At 44.1% G+C, this 22,136-nt stretch overlaps 2 protein-coding genes across 5 annotated transcripts in view; both read right to left on the minus strand.

Moving 5' to 3' along the window:
* Window positions 1-13,684, minus strand: part of SOS1 (SOS Ras/Rac guanine nucleotide exchange factor 1) — a 48,941-nt gene extending 35,257 nt beyond the window's left edge. Inside the window, exons 1-4 of the mRNA XM_086482320.1 lie at window positions 13,598-13,684; window positions 4,803-4,928; window positions 2,355-2,486; window positions 1,641-1,805 (exon numbers count right to left, since the gene is read on the minus strand). Of these exons, the coding sequence (XP_086338446.1) occupies window positions 1,641-1,805; window positions 2,355-2,486; window positions 4,803-4,928; window positions 13,598-13,684 (510 nt within the window). The remainder of the gene's footprint in view (window positions 1-1,640; window positions 1,806-2,354; window positions 2,487-4,802; window positions 4,929-13,597) is intronic.
* Window positions 13,685-19,763: 6,079 nt separating this feature from the next.
* The window catches only part of MAP4K3 (mitogen-activated protein kinase kinase kinase kinase 3), an 83,975-nt gene continuing 81,602 nt past the window's right edge, over window positions 19,764-22,136 (minus strand). For all 4 annotated transcript variants that reach the window (XM_086482321.1, XM_009948244.2, XM_086482323.1 and 1 more), the window contains one exon: window positions 19,764-20,567. In XM_086482321.1, the coding sequence (XP_086338447.1) occupies window positions 20,480-20,567 (88 nt within the window). In that variant the 3' untranslated portion in view covers window positions 19,764-20,479. The remainder of the gene's footprint in view (window positions 20,568-22,136) is intronic.

Below are 22,136 nucleotides of genomic sequence, written 5' to 3' on the forward strand. Positions count from 1 at the left end.
GGACATTATAGGGTCACTACTGTAGGAAATTACATGGAACAATGAAGGTTTTCAAGGAGGCTCCAACATTTGTAACTTTACTTCATGGACGCAGTTCTAACACTTACTTGAGCTAGAAGACTCGAGGCCATATTCAGGAGGTGCATATCTCACTACTATGAAATTCACAGAAACAAGCTGAAGTAACTATACCCCAGATACTGAACTTAGAGCAATCAGAAGCATGGGCAGATAGTAGAAGAAAACCAGCTTGCATTTTAACAAAATTTGGTTTTTGCAGACAAGGCAAAATTTTCTAGACGGATGGATGGCACAAAAGCAACTGTGGAAGTGCTTGAGGAAAAAAATGGCACAAAGGGCCAAGAAACTGTTCTGGTTGTTCTGTTTCAAAAATAAAAATAAGTAGAACACATATTATGGGTATGAACATAATACACTATGAAGTTTCTCAATGTAACTGGAAAGAAAACATCTTGGGAGCATCTTTCAATGGCTTGTTCTGCTGAGACAGTAAACCAACAGGCCTGCTTTAGAGCCTTGAGTTTCTTCTCTGTACATATCGAAGAGTTCCTCCAATGTAATGTAATAGAAGTTCAACTTCTTCATGGCTGTTCTGCTCACCACCTTTCCTAGGACAGAAAGAAGCATGCAGCAACAGCACTTGTTCCTGCTGCTATTCTATGACAAATATTCAAACCCTTCAAATCCTGCCCTAATGACCCAGGCAGAGATGTCCAAAAGCAAGAGGGAACAAGACTACTGCCCTGACTGAGAAATACTTGACTCAAGTCCTCATAAGATATCTTGAGAGAGTAAAAGAAAGGTGAAGTAGAATGAAAAAAAAAAAATAAAGCAAGCAGGAATGAGACAAAGACATTTATTGAAACACAGAGGTGATACCAACCATAGATACTGATTAACATAGACCAAGACAAAATACTGAAAAGTAGTGATAAATCTGAAAATCCTCAGACTTCGGCAAGATTAGAGATTCTCAAGTCCCATCCCCTAAAGGATGAACTTCAAGCTTTGTTTTTCAAACAACGGAAAACTTGAGATGCTAATGAGGTGGCCATGTAAGCTAGAGTGCAAAAGCACCTGAAAAACAGACAGGAGACCTTGTTCTGTTCACTGCTGGAAAGAGAGTCGATTCCTGTCTGAACACAATGAATCTTCTGAAGCTACAAGCAAGACTACCTGCAGATAAAAATACGGATTGCTAAGGAGAACTAGGCTGAGATACTATTGCAAGTGGGATTTTTGTTTTAAAATGCTGAACCATCGAGACACTACTTTTTACATCTTAGGGATGTGAAATTTATACTAGGAACGTTAATTTTTTACACTATTACAGCTTAGGAATGTTAAATAATTTTTAAAGCATTCACACGTTGCTGAGATTAGGCAAGTGATATCAAAAGGAAGAGAGACTTTAATATTAATATATGGAAGCAACATTTCTGTAAGCTCAATCAGCTTTTTGGTAGCTTTGCTCTATTACTGGAACTATATTTTATGGCAGTAATTTCTTCTTTCAAAGGTACAACATTCCCTGTGCTCAATAAGGAACAGCACACACTGTCCCTCTCAAAACTTAACTAAAACTTCCCACTAATGTGAGAAAGAAGAGTTAGGCTTACCTTATCAGCACACATTGCCACTTTAATATCTTGTTTTGTAATCTCATAATGTCTTATATTCCGCACGTAATTCCCAACCAATTTTAAGATGTCTGCAGAAATGTATTCTAATACTGCCACTACGTAAACAGACACTTGGTGGTCAACTTTGTAGCCCAGAACTTCCTGAAAGGATTTAAAAAAAAAAGGCATTCCGCTATTATTCAGTTGATGAAATACATATCATACATCACAACTACAAACAGTAAGTTTAAGACCCTACTCAATAAACACTCATCACATATCCACAATGTTTTATTAACAGAAACACATTAGTCTGTAGGCCTAGAGAAAAAACAATGTCATTGCAGATGCTGCTTTATTAACTATGAAAGTGACAACAGCCAACAACTGTCCCAAAAACCTCACTTAAAACATTTAGGGCTGTTTCCAGAAGTTTCTTGAGCATTTTCTTAGTCACGCAAAACGAAACAAGAACAACCAAATTCATAGCAAATGAGTTCTTGCCTTTGTTTTTCCAATAGAGAATTAACTAATTTTTAAGTGAAAAAGAAACATATGCAATTAACTAAAATGGAACACCTAAAACTATGTAACCAACACACATACTCTTAATCCTTTTTGTTTACATTTCAGGCAGCATACAGACATTACATGAAACAAAGGTATCAACTTCTAGTTGCATTCTAAAAGCAAGATTACACAACTGCTTACCTTTAATAACGGATGGATTTTTTCTACTGGAAGAGATAATGGATTTCTTCGTTTCCTCTTCTCAATAGCAGACTGGGCATCAGCTATTGCCCACTTATCAATAGGATGGGGAAAACTCTTTTGGACACGATCCTTAAAAAAACAGGACTAAAGGGTAAACTCACAATCTGAATGAGCTTAACAATATTACTACATTATCAAATGACTTTCCGTTACTTAACAAAGGAAAGTTTACTACTGTTAGTATTTCAACTCTAAAAGCTTGTACAACATGCATAAATTTTATCATTTTGTTACATGCAACTCACTACATTCACAAGGCTGTATCAGAAGATCATTATCATAGAATAATCTAGCGCTGATAATTTGAGAAATGCCAGAATTAAGTTGCCACTGCAGGCACAATTTGCTCCCCTTGTGTACATGCCTGGTAATTCAGAATTTAAATACATGACTACATTTTATCCTAGCACTTTACTCCCTGTACAGAACAGTCACTGAACGAGATTACAAGAGTTTCCTGTTTCACCTTTACTGATCAGCACATGGTCCAGAGTGCACATGTGCAAACAGCTCTGACAATGGCAAGGAACATAATAGGAAAAGAGAACATACAACAGCACCCACATGTTTCAAATCCATTTCATAGTCTACAGTTGGACCATATATGCCTCAGTTTTACTCTTTCCAGTAGTCAGGGTGCCTGAGGACACTTATGCTTTCATGCACTAAACAACCCTCCTGCCAGAAATCACACACACGTGTCTCCGGAGGTTCAAAGGCCTCACCATTTTTGGTAGCCCTGGTGTTCAGAGATAGCGGAAATCTAATTTCTTGGATAACTTCACCTTTTATTTCTTCAGACCACACTTCCCACTGACTGTTTCAGTTGCTAGTGCTCACTTACGTAAATATGACCCCCGTTTGAGCAACCGTGAAATGAGGAAGATGAAGTTAATGACCACTTACAAAGAGCTGCTACAGGACAAAGCACACAAATGAAAACTTTCAGACAAAAAACTGGGACAGAATGCAATTCTATAAAGGTGGCACCCAGCTTCCCAAAGTACAGGCTTTTCTTTTTCTCCCCTCATCATAACACTTCCACAAAAGGAAAGCAGAGGTCCTACCAAAAAAACCGCAAACAACAACAAAAGCCTCATTCACTGTCTAATACCAATTCACTCTCCTAGTCCAGCCTGCTGATTGAACAATGAAGTTGCCCTGGGGGAAAAAATAAATGTGTAAGACTGTATAAATAAAGACAGCATTATTATGCATAAACACAAAGAGTGTAAATTGAGGTTGCTTGATCATCTCTAATTCTTGCTTTTCTCATCCTGACTTCATAGCCATAAGACTCATAACGCAACACTGTGTGTCAAGGGTTTTTTTAATATTGTTTGAAACACAACATTAAACAGTCTTCCACAAACCTCTTGTCTCTTGAGTGGGCAGACCAGAATGATGGTGCAAAACAGGCCAGCCATTAAAGGGGACACTGGAACACCACTAGAGGTGTCAATGTTCAAGAGACAAGAGGAAAGATGAAATTCATTAATTTTAAGCTCAGAGACAGCCACTTTTTTTTTTAAAGAGGTTTTTGGGTTTTTTCTGGTTGGTTTTTTTTGGTTGGTTGGTTGGTTTTGGGGGTTTTTGTGTTGGGGTTCTTTCCCCCCCCCATTAGCCCACTTTCTTCAGAACATGAGGAAGTTACATCTTGTTTTATTACCTAACCCAGCACAGGCACAGCCCCCGAGTACTAGAAACCAACAGGCACACTGCACATGGAGTCTGTAGCTTGGCACCAAAGTCTTCAAATCATGCTTAAGCACAAAGGGCTACCAAAATATTCATGGGCTTAGAAGTTCAACTCATTTAGCTTAACTCATACGTTTCTCAGATGAAGAAAGTCTTCTCAGATCAAGCCCTCTTCTCAAACATCAAGTTGCTTTTCTGAGCAACAGAGGTTGTAGATCTTTGAAAAGGCAATTGTAAGACAAGAGATTTCTATATAGAGGAAAGAAGTGTTCCACAACCTGCACTGAGAAAGCAAATGAACTATTTTCGTTCAAATTTCCAGGATGGCTTGAGGTATAAATCACCATGCTGAGAAAGCAGCACAGAGCCTGAGACCAAGCAGCTATAGTTTGCATGCAATTATCAGTGGGGAGAAAAGGTCTTTTGAAAGGAACCAGTCAGAACACAAGCTACACTCACCATCTTATATAGAGTAATACAGCTCAGAGATAGTTCTACCATGCATTGAATAACAAATTCAGTTGATAGGAAAATCAGCTATTAGGTAAATCAGCAGGCTTTACACGGAAGGTTCTGCTACATAAAGATACATAATTACTGCTTTTCTTTTCACATTGTGAAATGATTAATATACTAAATTCACATTACCAGTCCAAATCACAGATTTGTAATAATTATTCTCTATACCTCTACATCCAGAAAACTTCTTGGTTGGGCTTGGCACAACATATTTAACAACTGGAGAATTAACTCCTCCACATACTGTAACGCATCTTCAGTAGAGGAAAGTTTAGGATGGACTTGCACCTGAACCTACAGGAAACAGAAGAATTCAAGTTTTGAGTTTTGCTCTTCCCCAAACCACATGCTTTACTTGCAAAAAAAAAAAAAAGTCAAGAGTCAAACAGCTCAGAAAAATCTAACACAAAATACAGCTTTATTAGGGCACACCAGACAAACATGAATGAAACACTTACCTACATCTGACAGAAATACCAATCTCCAATGTTAAAGGTATCAAATAGCTGTGACATTTAATGTCAAGAAAACAGCAAATTAATAACAGTGCTTAGCAGTACAACTAGGAAAACTGTTTAAAAACACTGCATATATTTATCTTTCTCCCCTAGCTCTTAAACCACTGTTTGTACAACATGTTTTAGACATGGGGTTTTCTCCCTTTTACCACTCATTGTTCGTCACTCAATCTATAGTAATGAGACACAGAACTTTTTTCACAGAGCGTGCACTACAGAAACAGTAATGCCTTCAGCAGTATTTAGCCTTCGAATTATTTAATCCATACTCGATTAGCTCTCACTGAAATAAGACTGGTTTAGAAGTTTGTTCCTGCACTGAATTTTTAAAAAGATGTCAGCCTCCAGAGTAAAAAACACTTCAAATGAAAAAAGGCCACAGTGTTGCCCTGCCATTAAGTGGGAGTTCCGAGGTTGTGAGAGTTCAAAAGCCCCATACAGTTAGTTGTAAGTCATAAGCATCCGTAAATTCTCACTGGTGTAAAGCCACTGAGGCACAATCCTCCTTGCTCCTCCCATTATTCTTCTGGTCATTTAACTTCTGAAACAAGTCTCCAGTATAGCTTTCCTCTGCACTTCCGTAGTTCACAAAACAGCAGTTTTAACCAGGATAAGTTTCAGGTATGCAAAGCTCAGTGCTTCAGAGCTTAAACAGGCAGTTTAATCTCAATACTACACCAACAGCAAATACCATGCCAGAGCAAGCTGACTGCTAACTTTCGCAACACATCTTTCAAGCTCCGATTTCATCACTTCACCATTCCACTGCACACATCTCAAAATGCCTCCAGTTCTCTCAGTCACTAACACAAGAGCTTAACCACCTTAAATCAAAACCCAACAATCTGTCTCATCCAAATACTAAACCCATGTCTATATTCAAATAATGGTGCCATAATTACTTAATTTCACACCTGAGTTTTCATTCCTGTTTGTAGTTATAGCAAGAATTAAACGTTATGAAGTTCAAACACACAACAGCCTCAAATAGAAATCTACTTGTCTGCTAAGGCACTCATTAGTTCGAAAACTTCATGTCTGGGCATAGTCCTGGTGCTCATTTAACTGCTGTTGAGATTTAAATACGCTAAATCACGCATTTAGTGTCTTGCAGATTGGATACTCTTATGCAGCAGGTCTTAAAAACCTTCTGTAGAAGTTATTGCTTTTTTACCTTAAAAGCACTCTGGCAAAAATAGAACAAAACAACTTCTCTCCATTTGACTAGCTAATGCAACTGTTTTGATTATGCCAACAGTTTAATTTTTCCTAAGAACTTCACTGTGCACAGCTACAGAGTGTGTTTGTGGACATACCCAAGTAACAACATGTTCGCCAGTCCCAAGCATTACTTACAATTCAAACACTGACATATGAAGTACTGTACCAGCCTGGACCATCTTAACACCAGAAATTCAGATTTGCAGAAGTATTCTCTTCGAGATCAGAGCTGATCTGAGCTGCTTCTAGTTTGGTTTTTTTGGGGTTTTGGTTTTTTTGTTTGTTTGTTTTGTTTTGTTTGGGGGGGGGGGGGAGGGTTCTGGTTTGGGTTTTTTTTAAAGCAGAACTGAACAAATCTGTATTACATTCTGCCTACAGTATACTCTAGCACTTTGTATTTCAAGAAGTGTTAGATTACCAAGTGAATCTGACAGAGCATGATAAACTGGAGTGATGAAGAACAGCTCTATTTCCTCCTTTACTTAGAAAACAGATTGTAGACTTAAATAACCTCATCACAACTCTTTCAGTCTGTAACACAGAGTCTATAGGAATAAGAACAAACAAACAAAAAATACCACATCAGGCTGTGACCTGAAATATTATCCAAAGTCAGCAAAACACAGTCAGCAACAATAACCTACCCCTAGTTCGGGAGATAAAGTTCCAAACATTTTTCCTAAGCATGTTAGGGGGCAATTACATCATTCTTCTTAAAGGCCATCATCTTCTGGCACTGTCAAGCTCTACTTCAGCAGAATATCCACCTCAGCAGAGGAAAACATCATAAGGTGCCACTGGCTTGCCAGCTTACTTTGTCTATATTAGGTAAGTAGTAAATAAGCTTCATTGCTACTTAAGTGAGATGTCGTATCATTTAGGGTTCAAAGTCATACAAGCGAAAGCAAGAAAACAACTAGACGAACAAGGAAAATTACAGGATAGCTTGGACTACAATTATCATAGAAATGTGTAATTTTAGTATCTGCACTGCTGTAATACCTAAAGGCTCTGACTGAGAATGAAACAGTGTTATTTGAGGGTATGCAAAGCAAGCCTCAAGAAGTCCATTATCCAAGACATGATGCAAGACTGGGTAAGATGCAAGATTTAGTAAGAGAAGACAAGAAATGAGAACATCTGTTGGCAAACACCATCATGTGACCAGTTTCAAAAATGAAGATCAAGTTAGCAGGGGGTTTCCACCTTTCTCATAAAGTCAGCCCAGATTTTAAATTAAAAAAAAAAAAAATGGGGCCACCCTGCCTTATCACACTCGAAAAGCAGGAGTATTGCTTGAATCCCACCAGATCCTTCACAGTCCTCTTACGAATATACATGATAAAAACAGACTAACAACTTCTGAAGTGTAGTGATAATAAGAATCTTATCTAAACATTTAACCTCTCCCTTAAATAATGACAGAACCCATCCCTTCCCTCCCACACACACACCAAAGCTTCTATCTTTATGATAAGGGAAATTACTAAAAGAGCAGCTTAAGATCTTTTCACAAAAGCTTCAATTCTTTGAAATATCCCAACAAATTCTAATGGGCAAATACAACCCACATCAGCTACAACCCCCTGCCTCCATGGCTCCATTTTCACTCAACTAAACTGATCACTTTCTTGAACATTCAATCTTCTCAATCTTTTTTAATTCTCAAAGGGGATCTTTATTTGAAGATAAGCAGAGCCAGCATTTCTTTAACAGCTTTTCATGCTCTGTTTAAGAACAGGAGAAAATTTGTACCACTGTGCCTTTTTTTTTTCCTTCCCTTAAAATCAACAAAAGCAGGGAACTTCTATCAGGAATGGCAACAGCTTAAAAATTAGGCAACCAGAAAAAGTCAATGAAATCAACTAAAAAAAATGTGCTTAATGAATAATACAAAGATAAATAACCCTTAGCAACTGATTTCTATATAAAGCTGCTCTAAACTTTTTTTTAAAACTTTTATATAAAGCTTTCTCAAACCATTCCTTTCAAACTCTACATAATCAATTACAATATAAACACTCTCACAAGCCTTAAGAAAGCAGTAAGGATGTAGACCATACCCAGATACAAGTTTCAATTACAGGACTGCAGATCGAACAGCTTCAGCTTACACAGGGGCTTGGTCTCCGACTAGTATAACACAACTCCTTGGCTGGTCACAAGATGACCCAAACCCAAGTCTAGACTGACACCCAGCAGCTCATCCTGCACTAGAAAGAGGTGTTTGGTATCAGTGAAAGAGAGAAAGACTCGCACAGTGAATTTAATCTGACTGATACTAAACCATACTTTATACAAACTGTTTCGGGTTACCTCTTCCTCACTCAGCCATGAGGAAAAATCTAATTTATGTCGATCGTGAAGCTGAAGAATTTCAACTTACGATGAAAAAAACTCTCCAAGGACTTCTTAAAGCAACTTCACATACTACACAAACCCATCAGCGTAATGCTCCCAAATCATCAGTAGCAATCAACACGACCAGGCTCATGGATCTCAGTTGCTCTGCTAAGTACAGAACACACCAGCAAAATCCTACATGTGAAAGGCTTCAGAGAGAACAATACCGGACTGAGTCCCATTGGGAGCAGCAGAAGCTCCAGCAGATTCAGAAAGTGCATCACAGAAGGAAATCATTCTAAAGCTACATAACAAACTGAAATAAAAATGAAGCACCTACTGTTGGTTAGAGATTATTTTTTTCATACCTGGGCAAGACTACCCATCTACTGGGATTCTGGCAAGAAGTCACAGTATGAATAAAAACCCAACACCTACTAAAGAACAACTGCACTTCACTGCTGAGTACTGCCATGCTGCCAGCCTTCCTTGGTGCTAGCTGAAGCGCTGGTAAGAAAGAGTCTAAAGGAAAAAAACCCATCAATGTTTACCACAGCATTTTGATAATAAAATGGAAGAAGCTGTAACGAGATGACAGGTCAAGTTGTTTTCCAAAGCACTATCAGAGAGGGTGAAACTTTACAGATTATAAACATTTTTCTAACCTTTTTCTAAACCTAAAATTGCTAAACCTTCACAAACACAGTTTATTCAGTGGATAATTAGTAGAAATGACTTGGTCACAGAGCAGGTTTTTCTGAGGGGGGGCGGGGGGGAACGGAGGGAAGAATTTTCTTCACTTCAGTAACTTTGAAAGTCTTCACTAATGTTACAACTCTTATTTTTATTCAATGTATCTTTTGTTAATCTTCCCTCAATGACTACAAAACTAATGACAAGCAACTGCTTATCACTAAAACGCTCCAGGATGAAATACTTTATGTGCAGCTTGCATGGATGAGCATTCCCATAACACAAGCACTCTGTAAACAGCTTTTTTTTCTTCTGTTCTTGTACATCTCTGTTGATATTTGGCAGGTAGAAATACCTTTGTCAGCCACAGCTTCTTGAGCACTCTGTAGTCACTGAATCAGCTTTTCTCGTCTCATTTGCTCCATAAAGTGTCCAGAAGACTGACTACATGATACATGGAGTACATGGAAGCATGTTGCCTGGAACAGTTTCTTTAACTGAGGAAGCAAATTCCCCTCAGCTGTCAAGCCAAATCAGTCCAATCATTTTGACCACGACAAATTCCAACAGCACCCCTTGTTACTTGCTCAACTGATTCAAACCAAATTGAGGTATGCAAACAGTGGAATATCTGTATGGTAACAAAGTTCTTCTGTTTTCCTCAATCATCAAATTGCTTACAGTATCAATCAGTAAGGATTACACGCTTTCTACTGTAAAAGCCAATATATCAGGGAAGAAGCAAGTCACAGGCACGCAGAACAATTCTGACTCTGTAAACAAGAGTTACAAAAGCAAGACGATCCCACGAGGAAAGATGTTTAGGGAAACTATCCAAAATGTTATGACCAGAATAAAGTGTATGAATTCACTAGCGAAGGAACACCAATGCTACAAGAGGCACCACTTTGCAGATGTCCCTTCTTAGTCTGTTTTCCAAGGTGTATTAAAAGCCGTGGATATCCATCTCCAGCCACACAAGAGTTCTGGTGTTTCATGTGCCTTGAATCCTCCATCTTCAGCCTCAGCATCTCACCTTCTATTCATCTCTGCAACTACAGTTTCAGATGCCAGCTCTCATTCTTTCTTTTCTTGTACCTCATCATCACAATCGCTGTCCTTTGTCAGCAACCAAGGATCTCCACAACACTCCTCTTTCGCTGCTTCAAAGTAACAGTGACCAGGCAGAGAAGCATCTCAGTACACACCATTTTCTTCCTAACCGAGTGCACTGAAGTCTATCTTGACGGTATCTGAAGGAGAATCAGAGAAAAAGGATTACATTAAGATCTGAACGGTACAAGAGCTGCTTTTTGCAAATGCAGCTGTTCAATGCAAATACAGTTCTATTGTTGAGGTTCACGTCTAACAAAATACAAAGCATGCTCTCCTAAGAATTTGTTGCTGTAGGAAGATTTATTCTTACTGCATATTCTTGGTTTTGCTGCTTAACAAAAAAAATTAAATCAAAATAACTCATGGGAAAAAAAGAAAGCTATTCGCAATGATTCAACAATATCTGTTTAAGAAAGCAATTCCAAGGCTGTAGTTTGAACTCTGCATTACAAGCCAACTCACAGTTACAAAAGGGCAACAACATTTTAATGATTCAGTCCACGCATGGTAGCCTTCCCCAATAGCTGAGACACTCCATCCTGGTACATGTACTTTAACAATGTTAAATTAAATGCCACTCTCCTCACAAGGGGCATTAATTCAACATCGATCTTCCTAAACTATCAAGTCTTATTTCCAGCTATGCAGAAAATCATCAGAATCCTGTTTGCACATCTAATTTGTTTCAAGGTGGAGTTCAGAAAGCAGCTTGCTATCGCTACCTGAGAAAGAGCATCAGCATCTGGTGAGCTAACTGGGAAAAGAAGGAAAGCTTCTCCTTCAGTGATGACAGGATGTACATGAGCTTCAGATAATCTGACTCCTACTGAGCAGCAATTCAGCAGACAAAGCCACAAGGCATTAGTTTCCCTCCAGTCATTTCTGCCCTTTGACCTCACTGGCATATGCTGCCACGTTCCCTACTTTACTAGTCCCACACGCTGGTCTCCAGGTGCAGCTCAGGTCTTCGGCTAGCAGAGCGAGGGGTCAGTGTCTCAAACTCACTGGCTCCAAAGCTGCAGTATCGCACCCCGTCTTGTGAACGACCACAGGTGATTGTCAAAGCAAGTACGCTGCATTGTTCATGGTTCTACATGCCACCTGTGTCAGGTTCATTACTTTACAGGGCCTTTAACAGGGCTGAACACCCTAGCCAGCACTACTTGTACCTATGTAAGTTAGTAAAATACCAAATTTACTGTCTCCATTAGTGAAGAAGCCATTAAGATAATAATTTAATGTTTTCATCTGCCATTTAGTTTTCCTGTAACTCAGGTATTGAGCTGTTCAGTACAGCAGGTGACAATATGGACAGATTCTTCATTTCTACCTTCACAGGGACAGCAATAGTAAGCAGAAGACGACTATGCTTCTGGAGCGCAGGGGGCAACAGTGTGAGAGAAGGTCAGAAACAGGTGATGATCTTACGAAGAACTAAGGTTAAAAGAGTTAACACCTGCAAGTTTGAACTACCTTCAGAACTAACTCCACCTCACTCCTGCCACCCCTCTACCCATAGTAAAAAACAGAGCACAGCACAACAAAACCAAAACAACTATACCTTGTAGGGCCTGTTTGTCATCCTCAGTAGCTTGTCATCGTTGGCCTTCTCTGTTGACTTCAGACTCCAGAATTCCTTTTCCCCTCCAAGGAACTTATCCAATTCCTTCAGTAAGCATCCTTAAAGCAGAGTGACTCCACTAATCGCTTGTCCACTGGGAAGAAATCTCGCACTTCAGGTATAGCAAGTAATTCCAAAGTCTTGGCTCATATTTGCCTCAAATCCTCACTCTATGTCCTCCAGTGGTTAGCACTGTGCCTCATTCCAAATTTGACAAATCTCTGCTACACCATCCTCCAAAGGAACAAGCTTGTGCTGGTTGAGTTGGGTAGCTCTAGTTTCCAAGCAGGCTTCAGTCAGATGGCTGTCCAAGTGCTTACAAGCACCACAAGAAGCACTCCGTTGTATGGTTAATGCAGATGTATAGTTTCATAGAAGTTACCACCGACCAAGGATGAGACATTAACACTACATGCTACAGATGAGACAAGCAAGAAGACTTCCAAGAACTGGATGAAACTGCAGAGTGTTGGAGACCTCAAAGAGCACGCCCAGAAAAGCGAGGCAATACATTGCAAGAGGAAATTAGGAAGAAATACTGAACCTGTACAACTGCAACACTTGAGACTTCCAATCCATCCTGGAGAATGCAATAGTTCTGCTAGCCCCAAGAGCAAGTCTTTTACGCAAAAGTTGCAGTTAATCACTGTAACTAGACAGACTCATAAAGCATTGTTGTATACAACTGAAAAGCATCAGGCTCTGTAGTCTGAAACCAGTTCAAGCAATGGTGTCAGAAACCTAGTTTCTTAAGCCTTGTACTTTCTGGGCTCTGGCTGCAGAAGTGGAAGAGGAGCCCTCCCCATTTTTTCCTCTCCTCCAAATAAATTCTTTCCACACCATGGGCACAAGCTTCACCATCCCGAGGGAGCAAGACTTGCTAGTTTGTCCTAACGATGCCTTCTCAGCAAAAAGGTATTTAAACAAAGAGAAACGTAACTAAAAGCCATTAAAGCCGAACATTTATTAACCAACACTCTCTCAGCAGTTCCTCATAACGATCCCCGCCCCCCCCCCCCCCCCCCCCCCCCCCCCCCGCCCCAGCTGTGTCACTTCTGGGCGCTAAGCGAGCCTAGCAAAAACCCGCAGCAGCACTAATCGCCTCCTTCTGGGCGAACGGAGGCCAGGACCTGCGTGTCAATTTACCGGCTTTTATCTCCACGGCTCCGTCTGTCAGAGCATCGCCCCTACACGGGGCCGCCGGGGCCCCCCTCCGCGGCATCTATCGAGGCGGACGCCCGGCTGCACCGACCGACCCCCGCCGAGACCTAACGCCGCTTCCGGAGCGCGGGTAGCGCCGGCCGGCCCCGCTGCCTCGGCTCGCCCGAGGCGCCTCGCCGGCCGCGGCCCATCCCGCGCTGAGGCCGGACCGCCGCGCCGGGCGCCGGGCCAAGCCAAGCCCCACTCCCGCGGCCCTGCCCGCCGGGGCGAGGGACCACACTCCCCCTCACCTTCTTGAGGGCAGGCACGAGCAGCCCCCGCCACTTGGGCGCGTTCTCCTCGCTGAAGAATTCGTAGAGCAGCGGCTGCGCCTGCATACTGCCGCCGGGCCCGGCCCGCTCGGGAAGGCGGGCGGGGCGAGCCGGGCAGGCCGGGCCGGGCGCCGCGAGGAGGCCGCCGCGGGAGTGCTCGGTGCCCCTCAGCAGGAGGCCCGGCGGCCCCCCACCGCCACGGCCACGGCCACGGCCACGGCCACGGCCGTCGCCAGGCCCGCAGCGGCGGGGGGAGGCGGCGGCTGCCGCATTCCCCGCCCCCGGCTCTCAGTGGTCGCCCCGGTGGGCGGCGGTGGACGGCGGGAGCAGAGTCACGCGGGGCAGAGCGGCGCGCGAGGGGCGGGGTCGGGCGCCCGGGGCGCGAGCGCCGCCGCCGCCGCTTCCCCCCTCTCCAGACTCCTCTCCTCTCCCGCACGGTTGGCGGCCGCAGCGCAGGCGCGATGCAGCAGCAACACGCCCCGGCGGCGCGTGGTCGGGGCCTTTTTCCTCCCCTCTCCGGCGGAAGTGGCTTCATGGGGCGGCTGCACCCCCCGCGCGCCCCCTGCCGGCGGGAGGCGCCGCTCAGTTGCGCGGAGCCCCGGCGCTCCCTGACCGGGCCGAGCTGCACGAAGGGGCCAGCGCCGCTGCGGTGGGGACCTGCAAACCCCCCCCACCGCGGCTGCCTCCGGCCACTGCAGCGGGGCGGGAACGGCCGCGGCCCGCCAGGCCCTCCGTGCGGCCGCAGATCTGCCCGCTCTCGGCAGCCGCCCAGCGACCCTGGGAAACTGGGGCCCAGCCGAGGTGCCCTTGGGTAGGGCCTGGGGAGGGGACAGGGTGCTGGGGAGCCGTGCCCGCCAAGGGAGAGTCCAGCAGTGGAGGGGTGGCAGCCCCACACAGCCCTGCAGAGGTCTGGGGGAGAGAGAGAGGCTTTCCATTTACACCAAACTTAGTAGAGCTGGGCTGCAGCAGGGAAGGTCTCTCAAGCTCTCTCCCAGCTAGCGCCTCTGCAGGCATGCTGATAATAATGCCCCCAAGGCTTTGCTCCATGCAGACCATGGCTGATCTCCTCACTGCCAACTTCTCACCAGCCTTCCTTGCCAGGATGGCCTGGAGCACAATAAGATGGCGTCTGCCTGTGACAACTGTCTGCTCAGAGCTGGAGGCAGTGGGGTGGCATTACTCTTCCCTGGAGAGCTCTGTTGTTCCTTGTTTGAAAGACACTGTCATCTCACATGGGGACCAATATCAGAGATAAACAAACACCCCATTCAAGCAGCACAAGAACAGCCTCAATAAAAGTCAGCTTGGTTCTTGGAAAAAAGGCCAGAAAAAGCAAAGCTGGAATGCAAATAAAGCCCAGTGGTTTGAACAGGGCAAAGTCCGTGGTGGTCTGTGGGGCCTGGCAGGGCAGAGGGAGGAGGACAATGCTGGAGATGAAAAGCAAATCACTGTGCTCTGCCTTACAAGGCAAGGGACCAGGGAGAGCCAAAGGACCAGAAGAGGAAGTAGTGAGCTGCTGTTGGGGAGCACAGGGAGGGAAATAGATGTATGAAAGCCTTTGCTGGTCACTGGAAGGAATGTTTAAGACCAGCTTCACAGCTGGGAGGAGAGTGAAGTACCCACAAAAGATTCCTTGGACAGAGACTGATGAGTCTCCCTTTGTCTCAAGAGCTGATTGCCAGACACCTGTCAGAAATGGTATTGCATGTTGGGAGGCTCACTTAATTAGTGTTTGTGAAGCACTCTGAGGACAGGAGATGTTCTTGAGAAGCTGAGCAGTACTTTAGCAGGTAATGGAGGGAGCCTCTCAGAAAGACCTGTCTTCACCCTGCAGCTCCACCTCAGGTGTTTTTCCTCCAGACAGATACTGCTGTCTGAAGGAGTCAGACTTCTGCTTTGAGCTTGCTGGAACAAGGATGAAAGGCAGGAATATTCACATCTCAGAGCTGTTTGCTTGGTCTAGCAGTCTGCTTGCACATTCAGGGACACCGTCACAGGATCTCATAAACTGCGGAGCTGTTGCACCAGAGCTGTTGCCTTATGATGGAAAATCAGTCTGTTGAAGTTTAAATTTTCAGGTGCTCCCAATTATGTGCAACGCTGGGTGTAAAACTGTACCAGTGCTCTCCTCTCCAGCCACTCCATTTGGAGATGAAGGTGCCAGGACTCCTGAATATCAGTGAATGATCTACAGCAGCTCTTTCCTTCAAACAAAACAGCATTGGGTAACGTGAGACTGAGGCACCGTGTTCGGTCGGTTCAAGTGTTCAGTATGGCCACAGGACGGTCCAGGCCTGAGCTCTCCACCCAGAGCCACCAGCGACAGCCGATATCCTTCCTCTGCTGGCCTTCAGTGCTTTTTCAGTACCCCGTGCCTGGGTGCATCCTGGGTTTACGGGTGCTGACAGGGCAGTCTGGGTTCCTCACTGGCCTCCACCTGATCACACTCATTCATTTCACATGCTGCATGGGAAGGTGCAGTTTTGCTTGGAAAGCGACCGAACAAGACCTAACTATCTCCAGGGCTGTCTGAGGAGCTGTTGCTTCACTGCTCATGGCAAATAAACCAGCCTGTATGGCAGGATGGGAAAAGTCCCATGGGTCCACTGAAGGGCAAAGCACAATTGAGAGCAATAGGATACTGTTCGCCCAGCAGTTGCTGTCCCAGGCCACTGGCTTTGCACTCCAGCTGTGGCAGAGAGCATAGGCAGGTGAAGCGTAGTCAGGCGTAGGTGTTTATCTAGTTACCACGTACAGATGTGCACATCTCCAAGGGTGTCTAAGGAAGGACCACAGCCATCTGGGTGCTCGTTACAGTGTAAGCTCTTGCAGGGAGGAGCCCAGAGTTGAAAGCTGAGGCCTGCTTTCATAGGGATGTAGGGACAGAGGAGTTGAATCATGAGGGAACAGAGGCTCAGTGGCACAGGCAGGTGCAGGGAGCCAGGCAGTGGGATAACCTGCCCTTATGTCAAGAAGTGGAGATGAGACTCACTGCTGTCAGCAGCAGAAACCAAAGGCCACAGCCAGTGGAATGGGGGTTTTACAGGGATGTATGTCTGTGGGTGGCATGGGGACACTTGGGATCCCCCAGTGCTGCTGGAGGAGTGAGTCGAGGACGAGGTGGAAGGTGATGGCAGCCCTTCACTGTACTGTCCCGAGGGCTGGCTGAGCAACGTGAGCTTACAAAGAGTGACAGCACCCCTTTACTGCCAGCAGCTGCCTTGGGGAATGCGAGGAGGCACCCCCAGGAGGGACTGCCAGGAGCTGATGATGTACTCCTGTATTCAGCCTGAAAGACACTGCTAGGAGTAGCTGCCTGACAGAGCAATGCAAGGGGGACCTGAATTTGAAAGTGTTGGATTTAAATTAGCTCTGAAGGGAAAATCTGCACCCAAGGAAGTGCTGCCCAAGGAGGGAAGATCTCTAGCAACAGCAGTTGTATTGTAGAGGATGATGCTGAGCAGACAGCAAACCCAGCATTGCTGGCCACAGGGACTTGAAAGCCCACCAGGATCCACGTCCCCCTCCCCAGACACATTCTCCCAGCTCCTTCTGCACCCCTCAACAGACAACACAGGCTTGAAACGTGACTCTCTAACCCATATTTTAGATCAACCTGGAGTGTTTCCTTGAAGCAAGAAGTTTTGGCACGTTCCCTGGTTTTACCAGCTTTTTTCCCCCATGTTTTCATTTAGATTCCTTCAAAAATCATCAGTGCTATTGCTAAAGCAGAACCCTGTGGAGTGTAAGAAACACCCCTCCCTGCCCAGGGGATGCATCCATCCCCATCACTGCTCGCAGCCTTGCTGGGTTCCCCCAGCACCATCACAAGATCCCAATGGTAAAGCTACAAGGAACAGGTGCTTCGCCTTGCACAGCTTCTGGTTTCAGTTAAGGGCAGTAGGATGCAGAACGTGAACCTGAACCCCCTCTTTCTCAGGTCACCAGACTCCATTTCTGACAGGGGCAGGCAGCACTATTTGGAGAGATGTGCAAGAACAGGATAAAAGCAGTGTTCATTCCCCTGTCCTCCCAGCTTCCAGGAGGACTTCTGCAATGGACCCAAACAATCCTGCTTCCTTGTTCTCTTTAAGAAAGCTCAGTTTGGACTGAGACCCAAGCTCAGCCCCTGCACTGATCGAACTTTGCTGCCAGGTTGGTGAATGCCCCATTGCGTGGCCACATCGCAACACACTTCTGCCTCTTAGTGGCTAGGACTGCTAGCCAGAAGCCAGCGATAGCTGCCAAAGTGGAAGGGGCTGGGAGGAAGAGCAGAAGAGTAGCCACATAGGTGGTTAGAGAAGCTGCGTCAACTAGCTCTAGGCAGAAGCCTTGCTCTAACCTCATCATGCCTGTGATTCAGTTTCCTGGCTCTGACTGTGTTCCCTCCAGTCAGCCACACACTGATCCCAATCTTACAGCAGGATAGGGGTGGTGGAAGTTCCCACTGAGCATGGCTGAAGGAAACTCAGTTCATGGCAACTGCAGGTCTAGCAAGGGAGACAGTTTGCTCTACTGGCCATCTAGGCTCCTGGGCTCGGCTGAGGGTAGCCGCCAGCTGAGGAGCTAAGCAGCGTGGCATGGGGGAGAGGCAGTTTTGTGGCACAGATCCCAAATCCTGCAACAGAACAATTCCTCAAAAGTCAGCAACCTTTCACTTCTTCCTTGTCTTTCAGGCTAGAGAGCAGCATGTGGAAAGCAAAGCTGTCATGGCTACACCAACACATTTGAGACAAGCCTGCCCTAGCACAATTCTCCCCTTCCTTCCACATGCCATTACCCTGTCCTCTTTATTTTCAGCTCTCCCAGCTGCATCCCAGCATGCCTCCTTGTACCAAAAATGCTCAACCAGAATAAACCCCAGTATCCCTCAGCTCCTGTTGCCTGTAATTCAGTAATGGCCCAATGGCCCTGAACAGCAAGATACTTTGCCACAGCTGCTGCAGAAACCCCACAGAGGGAAGCATGTTCATACCATATCAGCTATACTGTTCTTGGTTAAAATTTATCTACTTTGTGCATGTCAAAATGAGGAATAGTCCACAAGAGGCAGGATGAAAATCCCGCTTGGGTAGCAGCACAAGTGTTCTGTGAAACACACACAAGTTATTGCCTATTCTGAGAATTCAGCTTCTCAGCAGTGGGGCTTGCATTACCACCTCTCCCACAGGGCAGGTCTGAGGTTCAGTACAAGGGAACAGACAAGATGGGGCCAGCTTGAGTCCCACAGGCAGAAAAAAGCCCTGCTGGGAAAAAAAAAAAAAAAAAATCAGTTGTGCAATCAACAGATTGAAAAGCAGATGATGGAGGGAAGAAATCAAACAAGCTGGAATTTGGGAAGACTTATCTCAAATACATCCATTGCCTAAAGGCCAAAAGGGTATTAATGCCTACCCTTGAGCACTACCTTAGATGGAGTTAAGCTCCAGGGGTCTGACCAGTCATACACTCAGAAATGCCCAGCTTCTGTTTGTTAATGTTTGGCACAAATATTTAATAGCAGAATTCAAAACTCAGTGTGTTCCATTTTTGTCTCGTGTGGAAAACTAGTGCAGGTGATAATCTAGTTGTACAACAACATGTTAAAAAAGTTTATTTTACATTATATACATTAGGGAACATATTTCAAATCATTACCAATCACAACAATAATGCAGGCCATAAATCACTTTAAATTTAGTTTGGTTTTAGTGTATATTACCACAATAAAATATAAAGAACATACACACACAAAAAAAGAGTCAAATGTGTGCATTTCGCTAAAACTTGGCATTTACATACTCCATTGGAAACAGCAATCAAAAATACTTCTGATCAAAACTAAGTTCTGTGATGCATGATAACCATTGTATTGTTTGAATGAGGTAGTAACTAAATTATTTTGGCCATGTGTTAACATCCTAAATCAAGAAAAACATGAAAATGGTTATAAGGCCAAAAGAAAGTCAAAATGGCAACATCTTTGAGCCATTTCCACAACGTGGAATGTTGCTCCTTTTCATTGTGATACAAAACGAAACAGTAATACTAATTTTTATCATTGTATACACTAATAATTCAAACACCTATTGCAGTGTTACAGCCAGGTACCACTAGTCTGGGACTGACACCCATCCAGAAAGTATGGTTTTCAAGCACAGAGAAGTAATCATAAGGAGAGTTTTAATTAAATATAAAAATACAGGTGTTTAACTGGTTTGTTTCACAAAGAAAACTACCCAAAATGAACTTTGAAGCCCAAGTCATATCCACAAAGTCACAGCTTACCTTTGTGACCAAATACATCACATCTCAATACATTGTGCAAACATGAACACCAGTGTGTTGCATCAAAATTAAAACAAGATTGTAATCTGATTACAGCCTTGGTTACAATTTCTAAAAGTTAAGATTTATTTGTATTAGTAAATTACACATAATAAAATACAATAGTGTTGTTAAATATACTATGTTTGTTGCTAGCATCCCACTTTATAATAAACATGAGAAGTCCTTGAAATAGTACCCTAATTTCATTTTTTGTATCCTCGGTGACTTTTACATCTGTACAGGTAAGACACTTGTACTCAACAGGAGGACCGCTATCTACAGAAAGTCAGTGTAGGTCTTCAGCAAGAAGTTTCACTGAAAAATACTGCATATGTACAGAGATTACATAACAGTAAATAAAGTATTTCTGTGGTATCATAATGCTCATGTGTCCATAACACAAACAATTCTCATCTTCCTCTCATGCCACAATAAATTATAAAGTAACTGAAGTGGGGTTACTGCAGCTGTTGTGCAGTTTCAGCCAGCCGTGAACCCTGCAGCAGCAGGAGTGTTCTCTCGTCACAGTGAGCCGCCGGCCACGCGCTGTTCTCAGTAACTGTTCTCATGCCCTGCCAGGATATACAAATTGCTGTTGGCTGTTGGGTTATCCGTAGGCCTACTCTCCAGCACCACAACCCTAAAATGAACATAAAAAAGCTTACATGTCAAGTAAGGCTTCATTTAAAAACATCCTTGGATGTAACTGTAAACATTCTTTCCCAGGATCCATCCGACCGGTGGCCATTTCTCTTTCCCTGGTCACCTCTAGGCCTAAAGCTGCTCAAAGCAAGGCCAGCCTCAAAGCTAGCTCATGGTCTTGTCCAGGCAAGGTCTCCAAGATCTCCCATAGCCTCTCTGGGCTCCTACTGCAGTGCCCAACTACCTTCACCATGATGTTCCCTTGCTGCAATGTATGCCTGTTGCCTCTCATCCTTTCAGTGGAGGCTTCTGAGGAGGGTCCATCACTCCCCTGCTGTGTGGGCCTGTGCTTCTCCCAGAGCTTTGCAAAACTAACCCATTAATCAGGCTCCAGTTCTGGAAGTCATTACTCTGCCCTTTGCCATTGAACATGACAGATGACCAAAGCTGACTTCTGTGAGCATTTCTAGTCTTTCCCTGAGCTCACATAACCTAAATCCACAGAAACTGTCTCTAGCTCTGAAAGTCCCAGAGACAAAGACTTGCAGGCTGAGAGAGTCCTCAAGGAAAGGATGGCTATGGGCAGAATCTTCTCTCTCACCCCTTTCTTGCCACTCACTTTTGGCCAGCATTGGAGACAGGAGACTGGGTTAGTTGGACCTACACTACAACTGCAAAGAAAGGGCTGAGACCTTTCTCTTCAAGGGAGATAAATTAGCAGTCACAATTCTGTTTCACAAACTATTTGAGAATTTTTTGATCAGGCAAGAACTGCTAAAAACTGCTAAATGGACCAGGATGTTGATGATTGAATTTTCCTCCACAAACACCCTGAAGCGAAGGTAGATTTTAGGAAATTCAAATCCATCTATTGTGTATGCAGTCAAGGAGAGGTTGCTTGCTTCAAAACTATGGCTCATAAAACCAACCTTCTGCTCAATGTGCTCCACAAAGGGAATGACATCTCATGCCATAAGGCTTTCCCTGCTCACCAGGAGAAAGCAACTGCAAGTTGCTTTACTGCAAGTTCTTATTAAACTGATGTCAGTTTTTTGCCTTCTCAGAACCCCAGTTCCTATGGACTGCCTAGGAAATGACATGCGTTACCACAAAAAGGTTTCACAGCTCAAGCACAAAATATGACAGAGCTGCAAGCAAAATGGTATCTGAAGAAAACTGGAATTAATGTTTAGGCAGTGCAAAGTCTTTAAACACTGTCTCAGACGTGGAAGATTACTCATGCACGCCAGAAATAGATGGAACCACATTTGGTCAGAGATAAGTATTACTTACAACTACACATTACCACAAAGCTATCAGGTATTGAATGTAAGACAGAATCCTCAACTCAGCCAGCAAAAACTGCTGGTTGCCAGCCGATAAAGCCACAGCACCACTCACTGCTGTTGATGTTATGGGTAGTAACAGGGCTGTAGATCAAGCCTGGAGAAGCAGAATATGGGGAAGACCTTTGGCTGATGTGAAGCTTTTTTGGTAGTTCTGAGATGCGACAAGAGAGTGAGTTTACTGCAAGTGGCATAATATGGAGGCAGTTCTCAAAAGAAAA

This window comes from Leptosomus discolor, chromosome 2 (assembly GCF_034619465.1).
Source record: "Leptosomus discolor isolate bLepDis1 chromosome 2, bLepDis1.hap2, whole genome shotgun sequence".
NCBI classification, from domain to species: domain Eukaryota; kingdom Metazoa; phylum Chordata; class Aves; order Leptosomiformes; family Leptosomidae; genus Leptosomus; species Leptosomus discolor.